The following is a 20,412-nucleotide window of genomic DNA, read 5'->3' on the forward strand; positions in this document are numbered from 1 at the left end:
TCCCTCTTTGAATTTTTATGTATATTTACAGCATATTTTTTGTAATGATTTATTTTTTCTTTTATTTCCTCTTTTAAAAAGACAACAACAGTCCAACGGCTGGTTATTTGCTCCTCCGAAGATGCCAGAGCGAGAAGATGTGGTACAGATGTGACACTAGCATACATTTTTGGTTTATTCTGACTTTTTCTCTAAAGGTTAAACAACTCTGGAGCTTCCCGCAGTTTGTGCATCATCATGGAAATCATTTCTTCATCACCAGCCAGGAGAGTAAACGTAGCTTCCCTGAAAATACGTACATGGCACATACTTTCTTCCACAGTCCTGAGCCTAGTGCAGCATTTCAGATTTTTAAAACCGATATTAATAACAGAGACAACAAGCAAGGAGCCTCAAAAGAGTTTCTGATATCTAGCTGTAGTTTTGTGACACTATAATTGTAACTGGCAAAGATTAAAACACGAAGCTATTAAATAAAACAAAGAATATTTATTTTAAGAACTGACTCTGCACTTTATTCCCGAGAGGAATATGATGGGTGACAGCAGGGTGCTCCCAGAGAGCTTCGTATACTGTAAAACCTCATCGCCATCGCTCATGTTTTTCCTCATTCCCAACCTCTCTTCTCCTGTATTGATCGACCCATTTCTTTCTGTCTCCACTCGTTGCAGATCATCAGCACACCGCCTCCTTCTCATATAAACTTATAATGTCATTGCTACGTTTCACGAAACCCAAGTCATGCCTCAGCGCTACACTTCTGGAGTACAATGGACTAAAAAACAGCCATGCTAACCTTCTAACATGGGGAGACATGTTGAGAGATAGTTTCTGCAAAAATGTTGCAGGAAATCTTTAGAAATTACAGCTATTTTTATACAGAGTCCCTCATTTTCACAGTATAATGAAACTAACATAATTTTAAATATAAAGACTGCTGCTAATACTTGGAAGAAAAATCAAATCAAATCAAATCACTTTTATTGTCACATCACATGTGCAGGTACATTGGTACAGCACATGTGAGTGAAATTCTTGTGTGCGAGCTTCACAAGCAACAGAGTTGTGCAAAATACAATAATGTAAACAAGCAAAATACAAGAATGGCTACATCTGAAACTAATAAATATATGTACAATATATAATAGTATATGCATTTCAAAAAAACCTTGCAGTCAATAGCGCCTTAAGTCTAGAACCCGTGGACATCACTAAATGTCGTTTCCTTCCTTGAGATGCTCTGGCACACCTTTACTGCACCCAGCTTCATTTGCTGCTTGTTTGTGGGTCTTTCTGCATAAAGCTTAGATCTTCAGTAACTAGAAAGCATCCTCTGTTGGATTGAGATCAGGTGACTGACTTAGCCACTGAAGAATACCTCATTTCATTGCCTTGACAAACTCAATGGTTGCTTTTGCAGTATGCTCTGGCTCATTACCCATTTATAATGTGAAATGCAGTCTGATCGGTTTCACAGCATTTGGATGAATCTGAGCAGAGACTACAGCCCTGTACACGTCACAGTTTATCCTGCTGCTCCTACTAAAAGTGAAATCAAAAATAAAAACTACTGACCTGGTTACACTGTAAGCAATATGCCCATGTCATACGACTGCTTCCACAAGGTTTGACAGATGACCCAAAGACATTTTTCAGAACTGTGCAGGCTTGTTTAGATATTTTTTGACAAAGTCTAGTCTGGTCTTCTTTTTCTTGAGTGTAACCAGTGGTTTGCACTTTGTTCACCTCTGTACTCACATTAATGAACGACTCACTTCCTTGTAAACCTTGACAAGATGAACCTAACTCTTTGAGAGTATTCTTGACATGGTTAGATGCCGTTGTTTTCATTTACCATGGAAATAATTCTGTGATCATGCACTTTAGTTGTCTTCTGTAGTCTTTCAGGCATTTTAGTATTGCTAAGCTAGTTATTGGCTCAGTGGGGCGATCGTGGCTCAAGAGTTGGCAGTTCGTCTTGTAACCGGAAGGTGTGTCGTTGTGTCCTTGGGCAAGACACTTCACCTACTGGTGATGGCCAGAGGGGCCGATGGCGCGATATGGCAGCCTCGCTTCTGTCAGTCTGCCCCAGGGCAGCTGTGGCTACAACTGTAGCTTGCCTCCACCAGTGTGTGAATGTGAGAGTGACTGAATTGTGAAGTGCTTTGGGTGCCTAGAAAAGTGCTATATAGATGCAATCCATTATCATTATTAATGCATTCATTCTTTTCAAGTATGAACAACATTGTGATTTAGAAACTTCAGAAGTTATTGCGATCTCTGATAGATGTATTTTGGGTTTTCAGTCCAATGATGGCTTCCCTCACATGCATCAACACTGTATTTGGGCTTCATGTATAAAATTTCTGCAAGAAGCTATAAAATACAAATTCAACACTTTGAATCAACTTCATATATTAGACTACAATGGCACATATTATTCTGCCTAATTTTTCATAACACCGACAGGGAACCAGCCTGACCTGGCTGTGAAACTACTTGTTATTCAGTTGTCCAATTACTTTTGACCCTCAAAAAATAGGCGACAGTTTATAAAAAGTTGATGCAAAATTACTGTTAAACCCCTTAAATTAAAGCTAATAGTCTGCAGTTTAATTTCTATTGTTTGACTTCAAATTCACAAAAACTACAAATATGTGTCTTTGTCCAACAAATTGTTGACCTCACTGTATAAGCCTGAGAAAAAAAAAAAAAACACGTTCTCCGACTCAGTCCTCTTTGCTTGGCTGAACATATCAAGCCACTTTTTTCCTCTAACACTTTTTTTTGGCAGAAGCGCCGTCTCACCCATGAGAGAAGACAAATCACCAGTCCACCAGAGGACCCAAGAGGAAAGTCACTCACACTCATATTCACACTCAAAAGCGCTTTGGACCTTCCAGTACAACAAACTTACGTGTCTTTGAACTGAGAAGACACGTGTAACAGTTGTGTGACTCAAACACATTGTGCCTAACTACTAATCGTGGACCATAGAGACTGCAGACAAATGAAATGGGGGGGGTGTCTGTAAAAATGCATTGTGTTTTATTAAAGTGTTGGAAAAACAAAGTCAAGGAACACTGAAGTGGCTCTGGCGTATTGTTGTGGCCCAAATGCCAAACCTCTGGTCTAAAAGATACACCTACTGCTGTATTTTGATAGTGGTAGTGCAGACCGATGCACACTCTGCTATGGCTATTTGATTAGTTCGAGATCTGGAGACTGATGAAAACTGCTGCATCTGACTGAGACTGTTTTTATATTCTCTGGATCCTGGAAGAGATCACTACCATTATCACATAAGAAAGATAATCAATCAGGAAAAAGTCTCAATGGCAACAAGGTTCTTTTTTGGGAGAGAGCTTCTTTTTTGGGGGGGGTCAAGAGTTTGGCATTTTCACCTTTATAAAGGAAAAGCTAAAGTGGGAATTTAGAGATCAGAGGTCAGGGAAGAGTCAGGCCATTTCCTCGAGATTAACAGCTCTTCGTAAGGAAGTTATGAAGGATTTATTAGAAGCTGCCAATCCGCCACCATGCCTCAGAAGCGTTAAAATGGGAGTACTGCTTTAAGAACAGCACACTCCTAACTCTACAGGTGACTTCATCCTTTAAGCCAGATGTCAATGGTAATAAAGCTGAAGCCTGAATATTTGTAACCCCAGAGGTAACCCTTGTCATCACACACTGTATCCAGGGACACAGCGATGAATAATAGATGCAACCAAGGCACACCTCCTTTGATCATTACGACCAAAAACAACTGATATCAAGCAAAACTTCAAAAGAAAGAAGGACTTTTTTTAAAAAAAAATCTGTTAAATATGACTAGCATGAACTGTTTCACATAAAGATTCAAGCTAAAGCACAGCTTAGGGGGTGGGCGGGTGTCACACTGGACACATATATAAAAGCACATGTAATGAATCACATACCTTGAGCAATAGCTATGGACTCGAACCTGTGCAGCTCTCTGAGCAGACAGGTGCGTTCAGACGGATGAAGGCTATAAATAAACTCCTTGGCTCCTCGGGGTGAGTTGAGGGGCTCCATCGGCTCCTTCAGGGGGTGTGTGCCCAGATGACACCGCTGCACCACCACGGAGAGCGGGGTCTCCGAGGCGAGCTGCACCGGGGATGCTAGGGCGGGCGTTTGGTGGGTTTTGAGCGCGGCTCCGGTCAGACCAGTCCCGGCTCTGAGAGAGAAGGCAGGCCGCAGGACTCTCCGCAAGCAGGGCAGCATCTCTGAGATGGGGAAGTAGAGCGAAGAGCCGGAAACCTGATGGAGCAGAGCAGGCGACACCAGGCCTGGTTATCACCACTTTAAACGCGCACTCACCTAAAACCACATGGCGTAAAGATTTATATAATTATTTATCTCCAGTGTGCAACAATCGCGTCAACAGCCATCGCACGATAACATCCTGTACCCTCCACAGACAGCCAGGCTTACTTAACAGGAGCAAGAACCGGCCTGGCAATGATCACCACACTGACCATGTCGACGAAAAAATATTGATTGGAGCGGATTGAACGCATTTTCTTGGAAACCCAAAGGTGAAAAAACAGATTTGCCAGTTTTCTAACTTGACTTATCGGACTCACCTCAGTCGATGCTCCGCTGTCCCGTCCAACAACCTCCACAGGAAACCTTGAAAACAGTGAGGTCGCTCCGGCTCATACGCGTTCCTCCTTTAAATCCGGTGAGATTTTGCGAAGCCCAAAACCTTTATAACTAGCTGGGTGTTTATACTTAATCGCATTTTTGCGAGCCTGGAGCCCTGTCGGTGTAACCTCTGGCTGACAGGATAATGTGTGAAGCGGATGGGAGGGCACTTAAGCGGCCAGCAGCCCTGGAAATATTTTCCAATGGCAGCGCCGCTTTCCTCCGTGCGTAGCCGTGACGGCACCGCCACACGCACGTACAGTCAGGACTACACTGACGGTATGAGATGATTTTATGCCACATCATCTCATAAATTATCTTTATTTGCTTTATTATTATTATTATTATCATCATTGTTAATATTTTTTAAAAATGTTGGTAACCTTTCAGAAGTCAGTGTTGTGCGTATTCTCGCGAGGATACATTCTTACTGTGATTTCGCGCATCATCTGTGGTGTTTATAGTGATAAAGGTCTGTGTTTGTCTCCTGGGTGTGTGCCCATCACTCCCTCTGCTGTTATGCACGTGGAGCATTTGAATTATTCAGCCAGATAAGAAAAAACTACCACGACGAAACATGACATCATGTGGAAGTTATTTGTTTTAGAAGGAGAAGCCCGCACCTCAAGGAAAAGTAGTGTCTGTTTCTCATGCGGTTTCTTTTGCTTCCTTTTTTTTGACTGTTTAAATGAGTAGTCCACTGACTATTTCATTGATAAGTATTTCCAGGCCTCTAAGGATGGGTGAAGTAATAAAAAAAAATCCAAGTCGAAGCCTTGAATCAGGTTTGGATGTTTAAACTTGGATAAGGGCGGCCCCTGGTGGCCAAAATCAGGGATAACATTTCTATATTATTAATTAGAAATAACTTCTCGTGTTTAGGCACATTTTAATTAGTGCTTTGTGATCCTGCAAAGGTTGGTATTGATCCGACAGCAAGTAAATACAGGATCAGTATTGCCGACACCAATACTTTCAGCCTATAAGTGTACCTTATATAGGGGAGAGCAGATTTATAAAATCATCATCAGTAAAACACTTTTACTTTCCATAAAAACTAGTGAACAAAACAAATAAATCTTTTAACATTTCATGTTTTGTTTTTTTAAATTGGGCTTTTTGGACACCTGGGACGTACTTGTGCTGATCCTACCCACTAGTATCGATTCAATAGTAATACCTGCTTTGGTATCGATGCCATTTATTTTCGGATTGATCCACCCACCTAATTTTAATCAGTATGTGTTCATAAGGGCAGCACTGTGATTAGCACCGTTGCCTCACAGCAAGAAAGTTTGAATCCACCTTCTGGGTAGGGCCTTTCTGTGTGGAGTTTGCATGTTCTCAGTGGGTTCTCACTGCCATGCCTTCCTCCCACAGTTCACAGACATGCAGTTTGTCGGGGTAGGTTAACTGTTGACTCTGAATAGTCTCTCCCTCCCTCCCTCCCTCCCTCACTCACTCACTCACTCACGACATATTCGAGAAGACACAAAGCCAAAACAAAATTAATATTCTTTATTATATTGCTAAAGCTGTCATAACAACATTTTTACCTCCTAAACAAAATGCATTAAAGCCTGAACTCTACAGGGACAGACTGAGAGGTCAACTCTCTGTGGGGAAGGAAAACAGCTAAAAACTAAACTGGAAAACAGACTTAACTATACTTTAAAACTTTCACAAACTATAAACTTCTTATAGGATATACTGACATTTGGCAAATATAATATTTATATATATTTATGCTAGTAATTTAAATATGGGACTTACAGGTTAATGATACAAGTTTTAAATGAGTGGACGGAGGTTTGCAAGGCGCAATCTGTTTAGCTAACTCCACTTTCAGTTCAGTCTCCAGGGGGAAAAAATCATCACTTTAAACAATAATTTACAAAAAAAAAAAAAAAAAAAAAGAGAGTTGGGTTTTATCGTTCCCACTCAGATGAAAATGCGCCGTTTGGACTGAACTGAAGTGGGTGCAGCTCTGCACGAGACCTGGGCTCATAATACTGATGAGACTCAAAACCACACCTGCTTTTTCTTACAAAAAACAAAACTGTGCTTTCAAACCATCTTATCTGAATTCATGATGCAAAATATACAGATGTGTGAAATAAGGGACTGACAGCGGGACAGTCGTGAACATTTGACTGAAAACTTTAGACGGCACTGATCGAGGGAACAGCTCTGCCACTCTGATATTTTATAGTAAGTATAAAAATAGAGACGAGTTGAGGAGGAAGACATTTAAAGAATGAGAAATGAAATAAATTAAAATCGTGTGAGATCCTGGACTAACTAAATAATATTTACAATTTCAAACATCCTGTAGTAGCCATGGTCTCACAGTGCTTGAACTGAAATGCAAATCAAATACAGACCAAGTGACACTAACTAGCCTGTTTAGCCTCTGGTCTAAGGACGGGCCTAGTATCTCATCTTATATGATAGTTTTTATGCGATTTCCTTGTCGATAACATAATCATCTTTGTAAAAACAACCAAAAACAACAAAACAAACCTAATTTAAAGTGGCAGTTGTAAAAACGTGGTCTGAAGTCTGAAGGACAGAAACATCATGGCGTTAACAAAAATACCATTTAACTCTGAAATAATGCTTCAGGTTCAATAAAATGTTTAGTTCTCTCTCTCTTTTTAAACAGAGACAGTATATACTTTGAGATTTATTGCTGCCGCTGTGAGCAATCAACGCCAAGCAGCTCAAACTGTGGTCAATAAATGACAAACAAAGGAAAGAGGTCGTATATTAACACGAGAACCTCTGACAAGGTTTAATCTGCCACCCATGAACGTGTAGAGATTGCAGATTAAATGAGTCATAAACTGAGGAGAAGTACACCCAATCCACTTGGAGGCAGTGCAGTATGATGATCCTTATGTCCCTGTTAAAAGATGTGGAACTGATTGATTTTGAACGATTGAACGAGCGATGCCGACACTCCCCGGTAACACAGACGTGCAAAATTATTTACAAACCGTGTCAATATGAACCCTTATAAAGAAGAACAGGACACAACTTTAGTCTCTCTTAATGTCACAGCGTCAAACATGTTACACTTTAGTCACACTGTAGCCTCCTACGACTCCAAATGCAACGCAGTCATTTCCTTTGCTTTTGTTTGGTTTTCTTTAGGAGCTTCCTGTGCTCATGGTGTCTCTGAGTATCGATGCATACTGCATTTAAGTCTTTGAACTGTGACTGGAAGCTCAGCACCTATGAACAGCCATCAGGGCGTGCCTCCAAATAAGCACTGATGCAGGTCAGGAGTTGCCAAAAATGGAGCCATCAAAGGCCAGCCGCTGAAGCCGTTACTGTAATAGAGCACTTTAATATCGCTCTCTCGAGGGCGTGTCGTACCTGCAGAGGTTATTGCCAAGTCATCAACAGTAAGAATGCTGATCCCACCGCAACAGTACAGTGCACTCCCAAAACACTGAGTCTGTGTACACATAATATACAGTACTTTTTTTTCCCCCACTCAGAGGAGACGTAAGTATTGTGTGAATGTGTGAAAATAATGAGTGATCAGTGTGGTGCTACTTATTAACAAAAACATGCTGTTTTATGCTGCTCTTTTACATCTGTGGGCCTGGAATTACAGCTTATACAAGGATTAGCACAAATGGCCTCATCCAGAGTGAGTTATTAACCTGGCTTTATATCATTTCTGAGGCAACGTAAGCCCAATAAGACAACTGCTATTGTCTTTTCTTTGAGTGACTGTAAATGGGGGCTGTAGCAGGAGGTTCTCACAGGTGACGAAAGCCAGCAGATACCACTGATATTGCAATGTGTTACAAGAAGCCTTTTAAGTTTACACATTGCACTTCTTATCTGCAACGTTCCTTTTTCCTAAAGCTTCTGACCTAATTTACAAATGAGGTCACACGTCTCCTGCGACCTTTGCCGAATCACGCGATGCGTGGTGCAGAGCGATCGTTGGTGAAGGTTCTCTTGAGCTTGACCCCTTTGCGGATGGCCATCAGCATGTCTCCTTCTTCTTGCTCTCCTGAATCATCTCCTCCTCCCTCCTGTCTCATCTCACTCTGAAGGTGCTGCTGGCTCACATAGTTGGGTAGATTGGGAGGGTTGGTTGTGGCCTGACCGCTCCAGGACGCCATGGGTAGCGTGCCGGGATCCTCCTCTCCTGTAAATGTTGGAGAACTGGGGGATTCTTCTCTGCCTACCATCTCCTCGCCTCTGTTCCCATTAACAGCTCCTGGCATATCAGGCACCGTGGGGATCTTTACAGGAACGACAGGAGTGCGAATGGGAATGGGGCCTGTACCTGTAACGGAGCCCGAACGGCGTCCAGAAGGTTTAGATGAAGGCGTACGGCGGATCGTGGCAACTCCAGGGGTCACAATAACTGGACCGTGGCCTGTAGAAATGCGAAGAGAGGCATTTTGGGAACTGATGGTCACGATATTTTATCACCAACATTAAGAAAGTGGCCAAAACAGTTACCTGTAGGCGTAGGAGGATACTGTGCAGTAGGAGTAGATGCATAAGCGCCTGTGTGGATTGGTGTGGGGGGATAAGGCCCCGTGTGGTAGGCCCCCGGGCCAGGATAAGGTACCTGACTGCTGGGTAGCCCCGCTGTGGAGGCTGGGCGTTTGGCCTGGAACATACGTCTGTAGGACTGAGTGATATCACTATTTCTGGGGATGGTGGAGGACTTATCAAAGTCAGACTGCTGCTGCTCAGACTCTGGGTCTCCAGCCATTGAGAAGTAGTCGTAGTCTGATACTGGAATGAAACAAAGAAATAAGCAGTGTATGCACCCAGCCACGTGACGTATGATATGATGCTAGCAAGTTAAAAAGAAGCAGAGAACTGGTGAGTGTGCTACCTTGTGACGGTATAGTATCCTCAGAGCAGCAGGGTGTGTTGGTCTGTGTGCTGTAGCCACTGGAGCACTGGATAGAGTCTCTACTGGACCTCTGGGTGTCCAGTTCCAGACCTCTGGATAAGGCCAGAGCCAGATCATCCTGGGCCTCGATATCCCCGGCCTGGAGAAAAACAGATGCAATCAACCAACAAAAAGAAAGAAAAAACAAAACATTTAGTAACAATCTGAATGTTTGCCTGGAACCAGTCAGGTACAATTCATTAAAGTCATTAAAGTCATTAAATTCAACCCATTAAAGTCATTAAATGGGGACATTAGTGGTGGGAGGCTATTCATATCATCGAAATTCCAGGACAAAAACATTGGCCTGCAAGTAGTTTAACGTGGGTTCACCTGAAAGTCAAGTATCACAGTTGGCAATACACAGACTGATCTCCGTTTACAGACTTCATGAGTTAGTAGCAGTAAGATAGAAATGAATCACAGAGGAATTTTTATTTGACTAGCAAATGACCACAGCTTTTAAGCATTAGGGAGGGATCTAAGCAGAAACCATGTGGTGCTTCTCGGCATAAAAAGCCATGAAAAATTGAGAAGAAGTTAATTGAAGTTAATCAACAATTTATGGAGAGCATTCATGTAAAGTAGACCAGTAAATTTCTCACCAGTTGCTATTATTAACAGTATATTTGTCCAACACAAGAAGAGATAAAAAACAGGCTAAACAGTAAGAAGTGCAAATGAGATTCCTTAATTAGGAAAAACGTGTTACAGAGAGACCAAAAACCCAAAAGAACATTTGGCTGAATCCTCACTGGCGAACTAACAGCATGCTTGTTTAATCAGTTAACAAAAAGAGGGAGACAGCGACAAAAAACTGACCCTGACAGCCGCAGGTGTGTTCCTGTTCTTGTCTTGCACTAATGCTGATTGGCTTGGTGTTTGCAATGCAGCTGGAGCTGCGGTCTGGGCAGAGGGCGGGCTATTATCACAGTTCATACTCCCATTACTGTCCACCACAGCTGGACTCTCCTTGTCTTTCTTTCTCCGTAACGTGTTGACCATAGGCTGGTCATAAGGCCCAGGCTTCGCCCAGTCCTGTTAAAAAACGAGATGCAGATGTCAGTGTTTGTTGTTCATACTACATTTTTGGACTCAACTAAAGTAGGTAAACAACATAAAGAAAACCCAAATGAATGTGTGTTCAAACTGTAGACAAGGAGGACGGAAATATGTCGATCGTCAACTCAGAGGAGATGGACAAACCTTCCAGCTGGGGACTCGTGATGAAGGCATCATGGGGGAACCCAATGTGCAGTAGGGAGGGTAGTCTGGCAGCAAGGCTGATGCAGGACGTGACCATGAACGAGTGGGGCAGGAGGTGGAGGTTGAGGAGGAGGGAGGGAAGAAGGGGAAGGCAGTGTTTGACACTGAGCCCAAACTGCCCCCGTTGCTATGCAGGTAGGGGGAACTGGCTGGGCTGTAGTGGTCGAAACCATTGGACAACTGTTTGCGTGCATGCCGATCAGGAGGAGGGATGAGAACAGAAAGAAGACAAGCAAACAAATGTGTAATGGGATAAATCGTTTAAATGATAAAACAGTGGAAAATAAAAACAAAACATAACTGAGGATAACTCAAGTACAGGAAACACAAAAAATATACTAATCAAATCAACACAGAAGAAAGGAACTGCTCACGGATGCTGAAATGAATGAAAACTGGAGATGCACATACAGCATACAGAGTATCTTTGCATTACACTGAATCGATGGCATACACACCCGGGTTTAGAGTTTAGTATGAGGAAAGCATGTTGCGTGTGTAAAGCTTATAAGATTCATTGTGGATGAGTGTTTATCACCTTGTCAGTAGAGGGCTGAGGTGCAGTAGTATCTGCTAGTGAAGAAGGGGTGCTGCAGTCACTATGCAGCAGCCCTGTCTCTGACATCTCAGAGGGGCTGGAAGTGGGACAAGCCTGGGACAGCGAGGGCAGCGGCAAACAGGCAGTGACACGAGACCAGAAGGAGAGAGGAGCGGTAAAAGGAGGAGGGAGACATCACAGACGGACGTGTAAAAGGAAAGAATCAAAAGATAGACATGTCAGCAGGTAGCGAGATAGAAGCAGTTTGTTAAGAAAGCAGAGGCAACTTTTTCACTGTTCTCAGCAGTTAGTGCAGTGCACAGCCGAATGACTGCAGAAGAGGTGCACTGGGAGTCAAACCAGCATTAAATGTATGGACATCAGCAGTGCGAGGGTGAGTGCTGGAGGCTGGAAACACAAAGTTCCCTGTGATGTGTAAAGTGTGAGCTGTGAGGCCGTTCTCTTTCAGCTACTGTAACTACACCAAGAAAGAGGCAACGAGGAGGCCGATTCCCAGGACTGTACTGTAAATGGGTCAGAGTTAGACTTGCCAAACCACATTCAGTGCATCATAAAAACTTGGAGCCTAACTCTACCAATGTGTTCTGGACAGGGGAACTCTGGTTGCTGGCATGCCAAGACAACATCAACTAGTGCAGCTGCTCTCAGTGCTGATCTCCAACCGCGGAGCCCGCACAGACGATCCCTTGGACTACCTCGCAGACGATTAGATAAAAGTGACAGACTCAGACCTGCTGATAGAGACATGCTCTTAGCGACTGTAAAACATAATGTTGATGCTCTAACATGCAATTTTGCTGTAATTCATTTAATGAAAATACAATACACACCGCAGTCTGTCACAGCGGTTGACTTTTTAATAGCAGGATGGGCCTGACCCGTTTTGCCCTGGGCTAGAATGGAGGCAGACTAATTTCCTTCATATTTATGCTATAATAATAGCAGTGAAATGACTTCACCATGATCACACACACTAACTGCTGCCAGCTAACTGTCTCTCATCGTCTTGAGAGAGTTGGATCCAAAATTATGGTCAAGTGTGGGTATCTGAGGCCTCTTTCTTACCTTTTTTTCAGCTGGCAGTGGCGAGGACGACTTGGATAATGTGTACTGGTCTTGTGATGAAGAAATGAAGCCCGAGTCGTGGGAGGAGATGCTAGGAAGCCGAGCTGGGGTCTGCTGGGGTAGCGTGGAGCTGCGGTATCGATGGCGAGGGTGATGGTGGTGGAAGAGGTGGTGTGAGGAAGAGGAGGAAGAAGAGGAGGAAGGAGAATGAGAGTGAGAGCCACTGGATCCCCTGGAGTCACTACTGTTAACGCTGTTCAGACTACTGTGAAAGGGGAAGGAGCAAGCGATGAGGGTAAAGAGAATCAAGTGCACCCAAAGGCAGATTGGGTTGAAGGAGGGGGGATGATTGGGTAAGGAGGAGATAAAAGGAGTAGACATAAAGGCAAAGGTTTGGGGGTGGGGGAATGGAAAAGACATGGTGGGAAACAATTAAAACACCACACCAAGATGCAGCAGGCAGTGAATTAGGCCAATCTCCTCAAAAACAACAACACAAACCAACTCAAGGCGACTGAAATCATAAATGGCAATAATTGCAGGCAGGATTTGTGCAAGCTTTTTGAAAATATTCACAGGAAAAAATCATGAAAAACAAAAACAGCATAAACAGTGGGTCTTAATTACTCCGTGACTTCTAAATTAAAAGATCTGTCCTACTATAAATGCAGCGTGAAGCAAATTATGACAATAAAACAACTATATGCAAATCAAATCTATAACCAGCTCAAGCTGCTAGTGCTGTACTATGATGCAGCATCTGATAAAATGTGTATGCATTAACCAAGTCGCCAAAATCTCAGATGAAAATGATATATTTGCAAAAGCCTTAAGAAACAGGAGGAAAAGCAGCAATTTTTGTTTTTGGCCTCAAAGTCTTGCATTGTTACCATATAGCAGTCAATCATAATCTAACATGTAATTTAAAGTTTTGGTCCAATCATCACACCCACAACCCTGAAATAGATTTTAGCACATTTAAAAAAAAAAAAAAGACGTAAAGCAATACACAACCCAGACATTAGACTTATTTCCTTAAACCAGAACAGCTCTGGAAAACGAATCATTGGAAGATACACAAAAGCAGTGAGGACAGAGTAAAGAAGACAAGATCTGAACAGCTAAAAATCATTAGCTGCTTCCTTTTGTCAATTCTCCTTCATCTTTCTTAACACTTTTCACCAAATACAGTTATACCAAAACATATCTTTAGCATATCTTCTGCAAAGTATTGCAGATAATTTTGGCCACTAGGTGGCAGACAAAGTTTATGCAAAGCCAGTAAATCATTTACTCCTACTTTAAAATCTCTTTAAATTGATATCAGCTGTCTTCCAAGCAGATTCACAAGCACTGATATGGTTAAAATGACAGTTTTGCATATTTTAGTAGATCTTGCAAAGTATATGCGGGACACTGTTATAAAACTGTGGAATTCTAACTTGACGAAACACTGTAACGCAGTTCCATTTCTCTTATCACTTTAGGGAAACTGGTGAAAAAAACGGCATAATTAAATTTTACTTTAATTTAATTTTAAGTAAAGTGAATTTCAAAAGTTTTTATGGGTGTAGATTCATGTGTGCTTATAAAACTATGCCCCTCTTTCCCTTATTTGAGCCTACCTGCACATGCTAGACTTCCTGGACATGGTGGTGCTGGGGGATGAGGGCGGAGTTTGATATGACCAACCATAGTCTGAGCCCTTCAAGTCCAAGATCACCTGAAATGGACAAAATTATTAGCTGTTTGTTTTCAGAGTTGAGAAAAAAAGGTAGTAAACAGAATTAAAAAAAAAAAAAAAAAAAAAAAAAAAAGCACAAAAATATGACGCACATAATGAGTACTTTATCTTTTTAATGTTTTTCCTCACCTGTTCACTCGCAGGGGGAAGCTTGTGTGGGTCTGAGGTCAAGGCTTTGAGGTCCTCAGAGATGGTCTGGAGATGGGTAACCTCTCCCAACATAGAAATCTCCTCATCCTACAAGGACAGTACATGTAGACAAGATGATTACGCCTAATCAGGTTACACACCAGTAAAAAGAGTCATTACATTTCAGTGTTTAAAGTTAAAAAAAAAAAGCTTACAGTTCAGTGTGTTAAAGAAAAAGAAAGTTAAACGTTTTCTATCCAGTGTGTGGGATGTAAAAAGCATAGAGCCTGTGGAGTTAATACATTTTTCTGTTGCTCTCTCTGAGTGGTTACCCAAGGCCCATTTCTCTTTCCTCTCCCCCGCTGCACTCACCACTATAGGCCGCAGCATGGCTACAAAACAGCAAAATCTCTGTCTCTCCTCTATAAGAGCCTTCCTCAGGGCCTGCTTCTCCATCTCTTCCAGCAGAATGTATTTGTCACTGACATCCTGCATGGCGCTGTCCAGCTGTGGCTGGATATCACCACGACCTTGGAGGGGAAGAAAAAAGAAAAACAGGGGAAAAAGAGGAATCTACGTCAATAGAGGAATATAAAAATGAGATCAGATATGTGATCAAATTGACAGGTTAAGTATGAAAACAATACTTTTCACCTTTGTAATTCCTTCACAGCACAGATATTAAACAGAATAGTTACCCTAGTGTGAGACGCATGAATAATCACTACTACTCTTTGGTGTTAGCTTGGTACTAGCAACTTGTACAGCTCTGCATGTTGTTTATTGAGGTGAACATTGCTGTTGTAAAAGCTACTGTTTGAATTTCTTAACTACTCCACACTGCTCCTTGTAAAGAGCCACTCTTGTCCCTGTAGCTTCCCATCTTTTGCTCAGAAGTGGAAAAACAAGTTATCAACCTTAGGCTAAGCTTTCGCACATCTTGGAAAGCTTCCCATATGTTATGATAAGATAGATGGAAGCGAGTGCCATTTTGACTATCTTTCCACTACCGTTTGTCGATTCCTATGAATTCCTGGAATGTGTTAAGAGAGAGAGAGAGAGACACTGTGTGCATCAGCTTTCATAATCACAAGAGTCCGGGGTATTGACACAACCATCTGGTCCTTGTGCTGCGTTTTAATATGCATGTATAAATCCAGGAATGTCTGAGGACTTTTGCAGTCCCAAAGGTTATAGTGTCATTCAGCACTTTCTGATTCTGTGTTTAGAAATTGCATTTAGGTGTATGATTTTAAGAGAGGATACCCTGAAGTCAAATCAAATCCTCCTGAATTCCCTGAGGAAGCAGGAAAGCTGACGACTACCCGACACTGTGTTTCAAAGGCACTTAAATTACACTTACACGCAAACATATACACACACGCACAGAGTTTTAACTTTGATAATCAAGGTTAAGCATACACTTGCAAACTGAACAAGGTCTGTGGTCTCTTTCTACTCTTGTGTCTGGGCAAAGATCTTTTGTTGACGTTTCATGTGAGGCCCTTTATCATGCAAATAGATACCAGAGGAAACACAGAGATGGAGTTACGCAGGTAAATCATCCTCATCTCAAATGTAAAACACACTGTAAGCATGCGCATGTCATCCTGAGGACAAACAAGCTTGTTCCTCGTGGACGTGTCCGTGTGTGGTCTATGCATTTTTAACAGGATAAAGCAGCAGGAAGATACATTTTTATAATTAACAGTGACTTGCAGAACACACACAAATACCAGCACATGAACACTACAAATCTAAATATCGCGGGGCAGTCTGGGTCTGTAATGACTGCGTACAAAAAACAAGAGACGAGACAAAAGAAGCTTCAATGTGAAGGGAATCCATTTACCAAGTTTAGCGGGTGAGTTTGACACTGGACTCTGAGGAATGTGAGCTGTGTGTGTCTTTATGGCAGCTAAAAAGTAAATTGACTGTAAAAGCTGGACTGGAAAGTCCAGATTGAAGTATACATTTTCAGTTTCATATAGATCCAAATGCAACTTCTGAGGCAACCCAGGGTACAATTATAACATGCAAGGGTTTGTGGAGAGCTGGCTACGTGAGCAAACTTTAGAGGGCTAAGACAGACCTCACTCATTATTCTGGTTTCCATTGCAGGACTGAACTCATTATAGGGAAAATCGTATCCCTCCTTTAAGGCAAAAGACCAGGAGGGATGTAATCAGTGCCGTGTGTCTGTCACTTAGGTATAAGATGCAAAAACTACAAAACCAAATTTCATGAATTGTAGTGGAGTGATGGAGCGCAGGCACAGGAAGACCCCCTTACAGTCTGGTATGAATCCAAACAGCTATTTGAAAACAATGTCGAGCACTCTTAAATAAAAGTTTGAGTTTGAACAATATTTGAATCTAAAAAATTTAAACTCTAATGGGAAAAATTCCTTTACATGCCATGATCGCAAAAGATGCTCTGAGCGAATGTATGCTCTCTTATTAATACTCATTTATATGCAGTATGTCAGACAAAGTTAAAAAATGTTCTTATCATATTGTATCAATGTTTTCCTTCACTCGGTTTTGGGACTAAGTCCACGCTAGGTCTCAGTTGGCCTCGGCGTAGAAGAATAGCATTTCAACCCCCAAAGCCTGTGGTGTCTCCTCAGCATGCTGAATTCTGGTTTTCTTTACTTTAAGCATTGGCAGACGGTTTTCTCAACAAAACCGATGTGGTTTTGGAAAGACGCTACTGTAAGTTGACGTACTTTGTCTGAAACAGATGGAAAGCCAAATATTTTCTTTGTTGCTGTTTTTTAGAGCTCGTGAGTAGCTCGAGTAGTGCTTCTAATTCTAAGTTGTAAAAGTTGCAATGTCCTAATTGGTTTATGAGTTTAGCCTCTTTAAAGTCAAGTATGAGGGAAACATGCTTATTTACTGACTAAACCCCCAAACAGGTACTTGTTAATAACCTGCTTATAATATTCAACCAGAGGCCATATCTGTTACTTAATAACATCAGAGACTTAATAAAGATACTACAATTGACATAAATGACCTAAACACTCACACACAGGGACTCAAGTGTATGGACACAACACCGGAGCACACGGCCATGAAATGACAGTTGTGGTAAGAAGAGGTGGTGTTAGTGTTGGTTACACATTGGGTTTGTCTGCATTCCTAGTCTCTGAGCAGCTATGTGGATGACAAGGTTTTGATAGCTACCTTCTATTTCCCTTCAACTGCAGAAGGTATAATAAAGATCTGTGGTCACTGACCGCACATTACAATCTACTTCACCACCATTTTTAATGTTCAATCAGACAATTGGTGCTGTAAGAGAAAAGGAGAGACGGTCAAATAATGTGACTGTACAGAATTCATAGGATATATGAACAAATAGCAATTGTAGCATTAGGTACACTGGTTATGTTTAAGTGCTTATTAATGCAAAAATCTATTCAGCCAATCACATGGCAGCAACTCAATGCGTTTAAGCATGAGGACATGGTTAAGATGACTTGCTGAAGTTCAAACGGAGCATCAGATTGGAGAAGAAAGGTGATTTAAGTGACTCTGACATGACATGATTGTTGGTGCCTGAAAGGCTGGTCTAGGTATTTCAGAAACAGAATTTGGGGTAAACAATATAAGCGTGGATCCATCTTGCCTAATATCAGCGGTTTAGACTGGTGGTGGTATAATGGTTAATGGTGTGGCACACTTTGGGCCTTTTTGTACAAACTGAGCATGAAACTGACTGTTCTTGCCGACCATGTCGATCCCTTTATGACCACAGTGTACCCATCTTCTGATGGCTGCTTCCAGCAGAGCACCTTAGGATTGTGGTGAAATGGGATGTTCTCATCATGGATGTGCAACCAACAAATGTGTGTGATGTTATCAAGTATGAACGCCATGAGGAATCAGAGGAATTGGCCAGTGTTCCTTTTATTAGCAAGGCTAGGTTGTGCAAATGACTGCAGAGAGCTTTTTTAGGTTAAAAGTAAACCTGAATCATCCTAAAGATTCAAGAATTCAGCTTTTTTCTTTTCAGTTGCTTTGAGTTGTTTGAATCAGGTGGTTGAAGTAGCCCTCATTCGATTCACATGTAGATACATTTGCACACCCAAATGAGATTAACTGCTTCAGCTTTCACGAGGGCAATGATTACATTAGGTTGCAGTCACAGGCTGTTTCTTAGAACGGCCAGGGTCCCAGGTCAGAAAAACACCCTCACAAGACACATATCAAACATCAGATATCGACCGACCAACACAAGCAGACAGATGGTGTCTTACATCTGATAGCAAATGGAGCAGTCTTCTTTCAGTGTAGCATATTAGAATCTACTAACCTACTGCTTTGCATTTTATTTAAAGATCTGTTTGTGCTGCTATGAGTCAGGTTTAAAGAAGCAAAGCTAGTTACGATTGTCTTTGCTCACATCAGTGTGGAAGTCTCCAAAATGCCTAAATAGAAGATGTCTATATACAAATAGCAATAAATTCGGAATTAGTGTGAAATATTAAAGGGTGGTTAGATTCAGCTGTTTATAAAAAACATCACTTTGGCTGTTTCTGTAGTTATGCTATGACAAACGACAAGTTAAACCACCTATAAATGTGGTTAAAGTTAAGGTGATTATCAACACAGGCCCTCAAATCAGGAACTACAGACCATGAATATATAAACAAATAAAGAGAAGGTAAATGAAGCATCTACATAAAGTGGGAATCCTGGTTTCTCCACCCCTGAGGAAAAAACAACAACAACATGCCAGTATGTTGTGGCAACCATCGAGTGTAAACAAGAGTAGCCTCACCTGTAGAAAAAAAAATGAGCATGCAAATAATTGGAAGCATTTACACACATTAAAATTTGCATACAAAGATCCATGGTACCTATTGCACAAGACAACCAAGATGCTCGGTTAAGCACAATGGCGTGAGCAACAGTGTGGACAGTGTGTCTATTCTATAAGCTGACTTACCGAAATTATCAGCTGCAGTGCAGCGTAAGGTGAGGGATGGTATCAGAACCACATGGGGACAAGGAAAGGAAAAAGATCCAAGTCAAGTGAAGGAGCGCCAGCGCTAAACACTAATCATCACATGATTTTGGAGCATTGTGTGTGCGAATGGACCCTGTAGCATTTTAGGAACCTGAGAAAAAACTAAAACAGTACTTCAAAGTGCTTCAATATGTTGTTTCCACTCAGAAATAGATTACATATACAGTAAGTTTTTATGTATATTTGAGTGAGGAATTATTGACTGGCCATGTCTTTGTTTCTTATGTTTAAGCGAACTTAAAGTCCTCTTAAAACATTATTTTGCTGGATATGTTTCACAGATTCAAATGTATATTCCTGAGTTAAATCTAGTGCTGAGCTGAGACTTTTTTTTGGCTTAAGTGTTTTGTACGAGTTATCCACTGATTTAAAAACGAACCTGCAATATCCCTACAGATACTGAAGGGATATCGGACCAACTCCTTTTTTGTGTATCGAATTTTTTTTCTAGGTAGATGAATGTGTCTGTAGAACCTGAGCCAAGAAAACGGCAGAGGGAAACGAGCCCTACCCTCCGAGGGAGCGTTTACCAAGTAAGGTAATGTTTAGCCTCAGTGAAGCTGCACAACTAAATCAGTGGGGACAAACGTCTACACACATCGCTGGTGTCTAATGAAAAACTCACATATATAGTTTGAGCATTTTCCTATTACAAGAAGATTTGTCAGCTTAAGACACGTAAAAGTTTGTCTTACATTTAAAATAATCAGGGTTTTAATTTAGTCCTGAATGTAAATTTACAGTAGATGGTTCTCTTAAATATTGTAACTATTGTAGCGGAGCCAAATATGTCTTGTCTGTTTTTCCTTCTACCCTCATGTGTCTTTATTTTTAATTGTTTTTTTAAACAAAGAAGACCCCCCCCCCCCCTTTTTTAGCGTGAATTAGTTTATGTTGTGTCATGTGTAATCCATTTACTGTTACCAGCATTTAGCAGGTAAAATTATTGCAAAAGTTAATTAAAAAGTACCTTTTTTTGCTTTCTTTTGAAGTTTCAGCGTGTCCGATGAC

At 41.5% G+C, this 20,412-nt stretch overlaps 2 protein-coding genes across 9 annotated transcripts in view; both read right to left on the bottom strand.

The window, feature by feature from the left end:
* Nucleotides 1–4,880, bottom strand: part of LOC146563821 (transmembrane protein 65-like) — a 42,655-nt gene extending 37,775 nt beyond the window's left edge. Inside the window, exons 1-2 of one of the 2 annotated variants that reach the window (XR_014894369.1) lie at nucleotides 4,605–4,880; nucleotides 3,936–4,278 (exon numbers count right to left, since the gene is read on the bottom strand). Coding sequence is in view for 1 of the 2 variants with exons in the window: in XM_085291137.1 (XP_085147263.1) it covers nucleotides 3,936–4,242 (307 nt within the window). In the remaining variant the exon portion in view is untranslated. The remainder of the gene's footprint in view (nucleotides 1–3,935; nucleotides 4,279–4,604) is intronic. The other variant, XM_085291137.1, reaches the window with a different exon arrangement.
* A 1,288-nt stretch (nucleotides 4,881–6,168) lies between these two features.
* Nucleotides 6,169–20,412, bottom strand: part of LOC146563822 (protein MTSS 1-like) — a 52,441-nt gene continuing 38,197 nt past the window's right edge. For 2 of the 7 annotated variants that reach the window (XM_085291138.1, XM_085291145.1), the window contains 12 exons: nucleotides 20,372–20,412; nucleotides 19,321–19,332; nucleotides 14,737–14,894; nucleotides 14,365–14,472; nucleotides 14,117–14,214; nucleotides 12,492–12,756; nucleotides 11,406–11,519; nucleotides 10,808–11,047; nucleotides 10,424–10,639; nucleotides 9,542–9,701; nucleotides 9,157–9,438; nucleotides 6,169–9,070 (listed from right to left, as the gene is read on the bottom strand). The exon at nucleotides 20,372–20,412 is cut by the window's right edge and continues 34 nt beyond it. In XM_085291138.1, the coding sequence (XP_085147264.1) occupies nucleotides 8,601–9,070; nucleotides 9,157–9,438; nucleotides 9,542–9,701; nucleotides 10,424–10,639; nucleotides 10,808–11,047; nucleotides 11,406–11,519; nucleotides 12,492–12,756; nucleotides 14,117–14,214; nucleotides 14,365–14,472; nucleotides 14,737–14,894; nucleotides 19,321–19,332; nucleotides 20,372–20,412 (2,164 nt within the window). In that variant the 3' untranslated portion in view covers nucleotides 6,169–8,600. The remainder of the gene's footprint in view (nucleotides 9,071–9,156; nucleotides 9,439–9,541; nucleotides 9,702–10,423; nucleotides 10,640–10,807; nucleotides 11,048–11,405; nucleotides 11,520–12,491; nucleotides 12,757–14,116; nucleotides 14,215–14,364; nucleotides 14,473–14,736; nucleotides 14,895–19,320; nucleotides 19,333–20,371) is intronic. The other 5 variants (XM_085291142.1, XM_085291143.1, XM_085291139.1 and 2 more) reach the window with 5 other exon arrangements.

This window comes from Mchenga conophoros, linkage group LG11 (assembly GCF_057382185.1).
Source record: "Mchenga conophoros isolate Kocher_MC1m ecotype Shallow Benthic linkage group LG11, M_conophoros_male_GT1.1, whole genome shotgun sequence".
Classification (NCBI taxonomy): Eukaryota; Metazoa; Chordata; class Actinopteri; order Cichliformes; family Cichlidae; genus Mchenga; species Mchenga conophoros.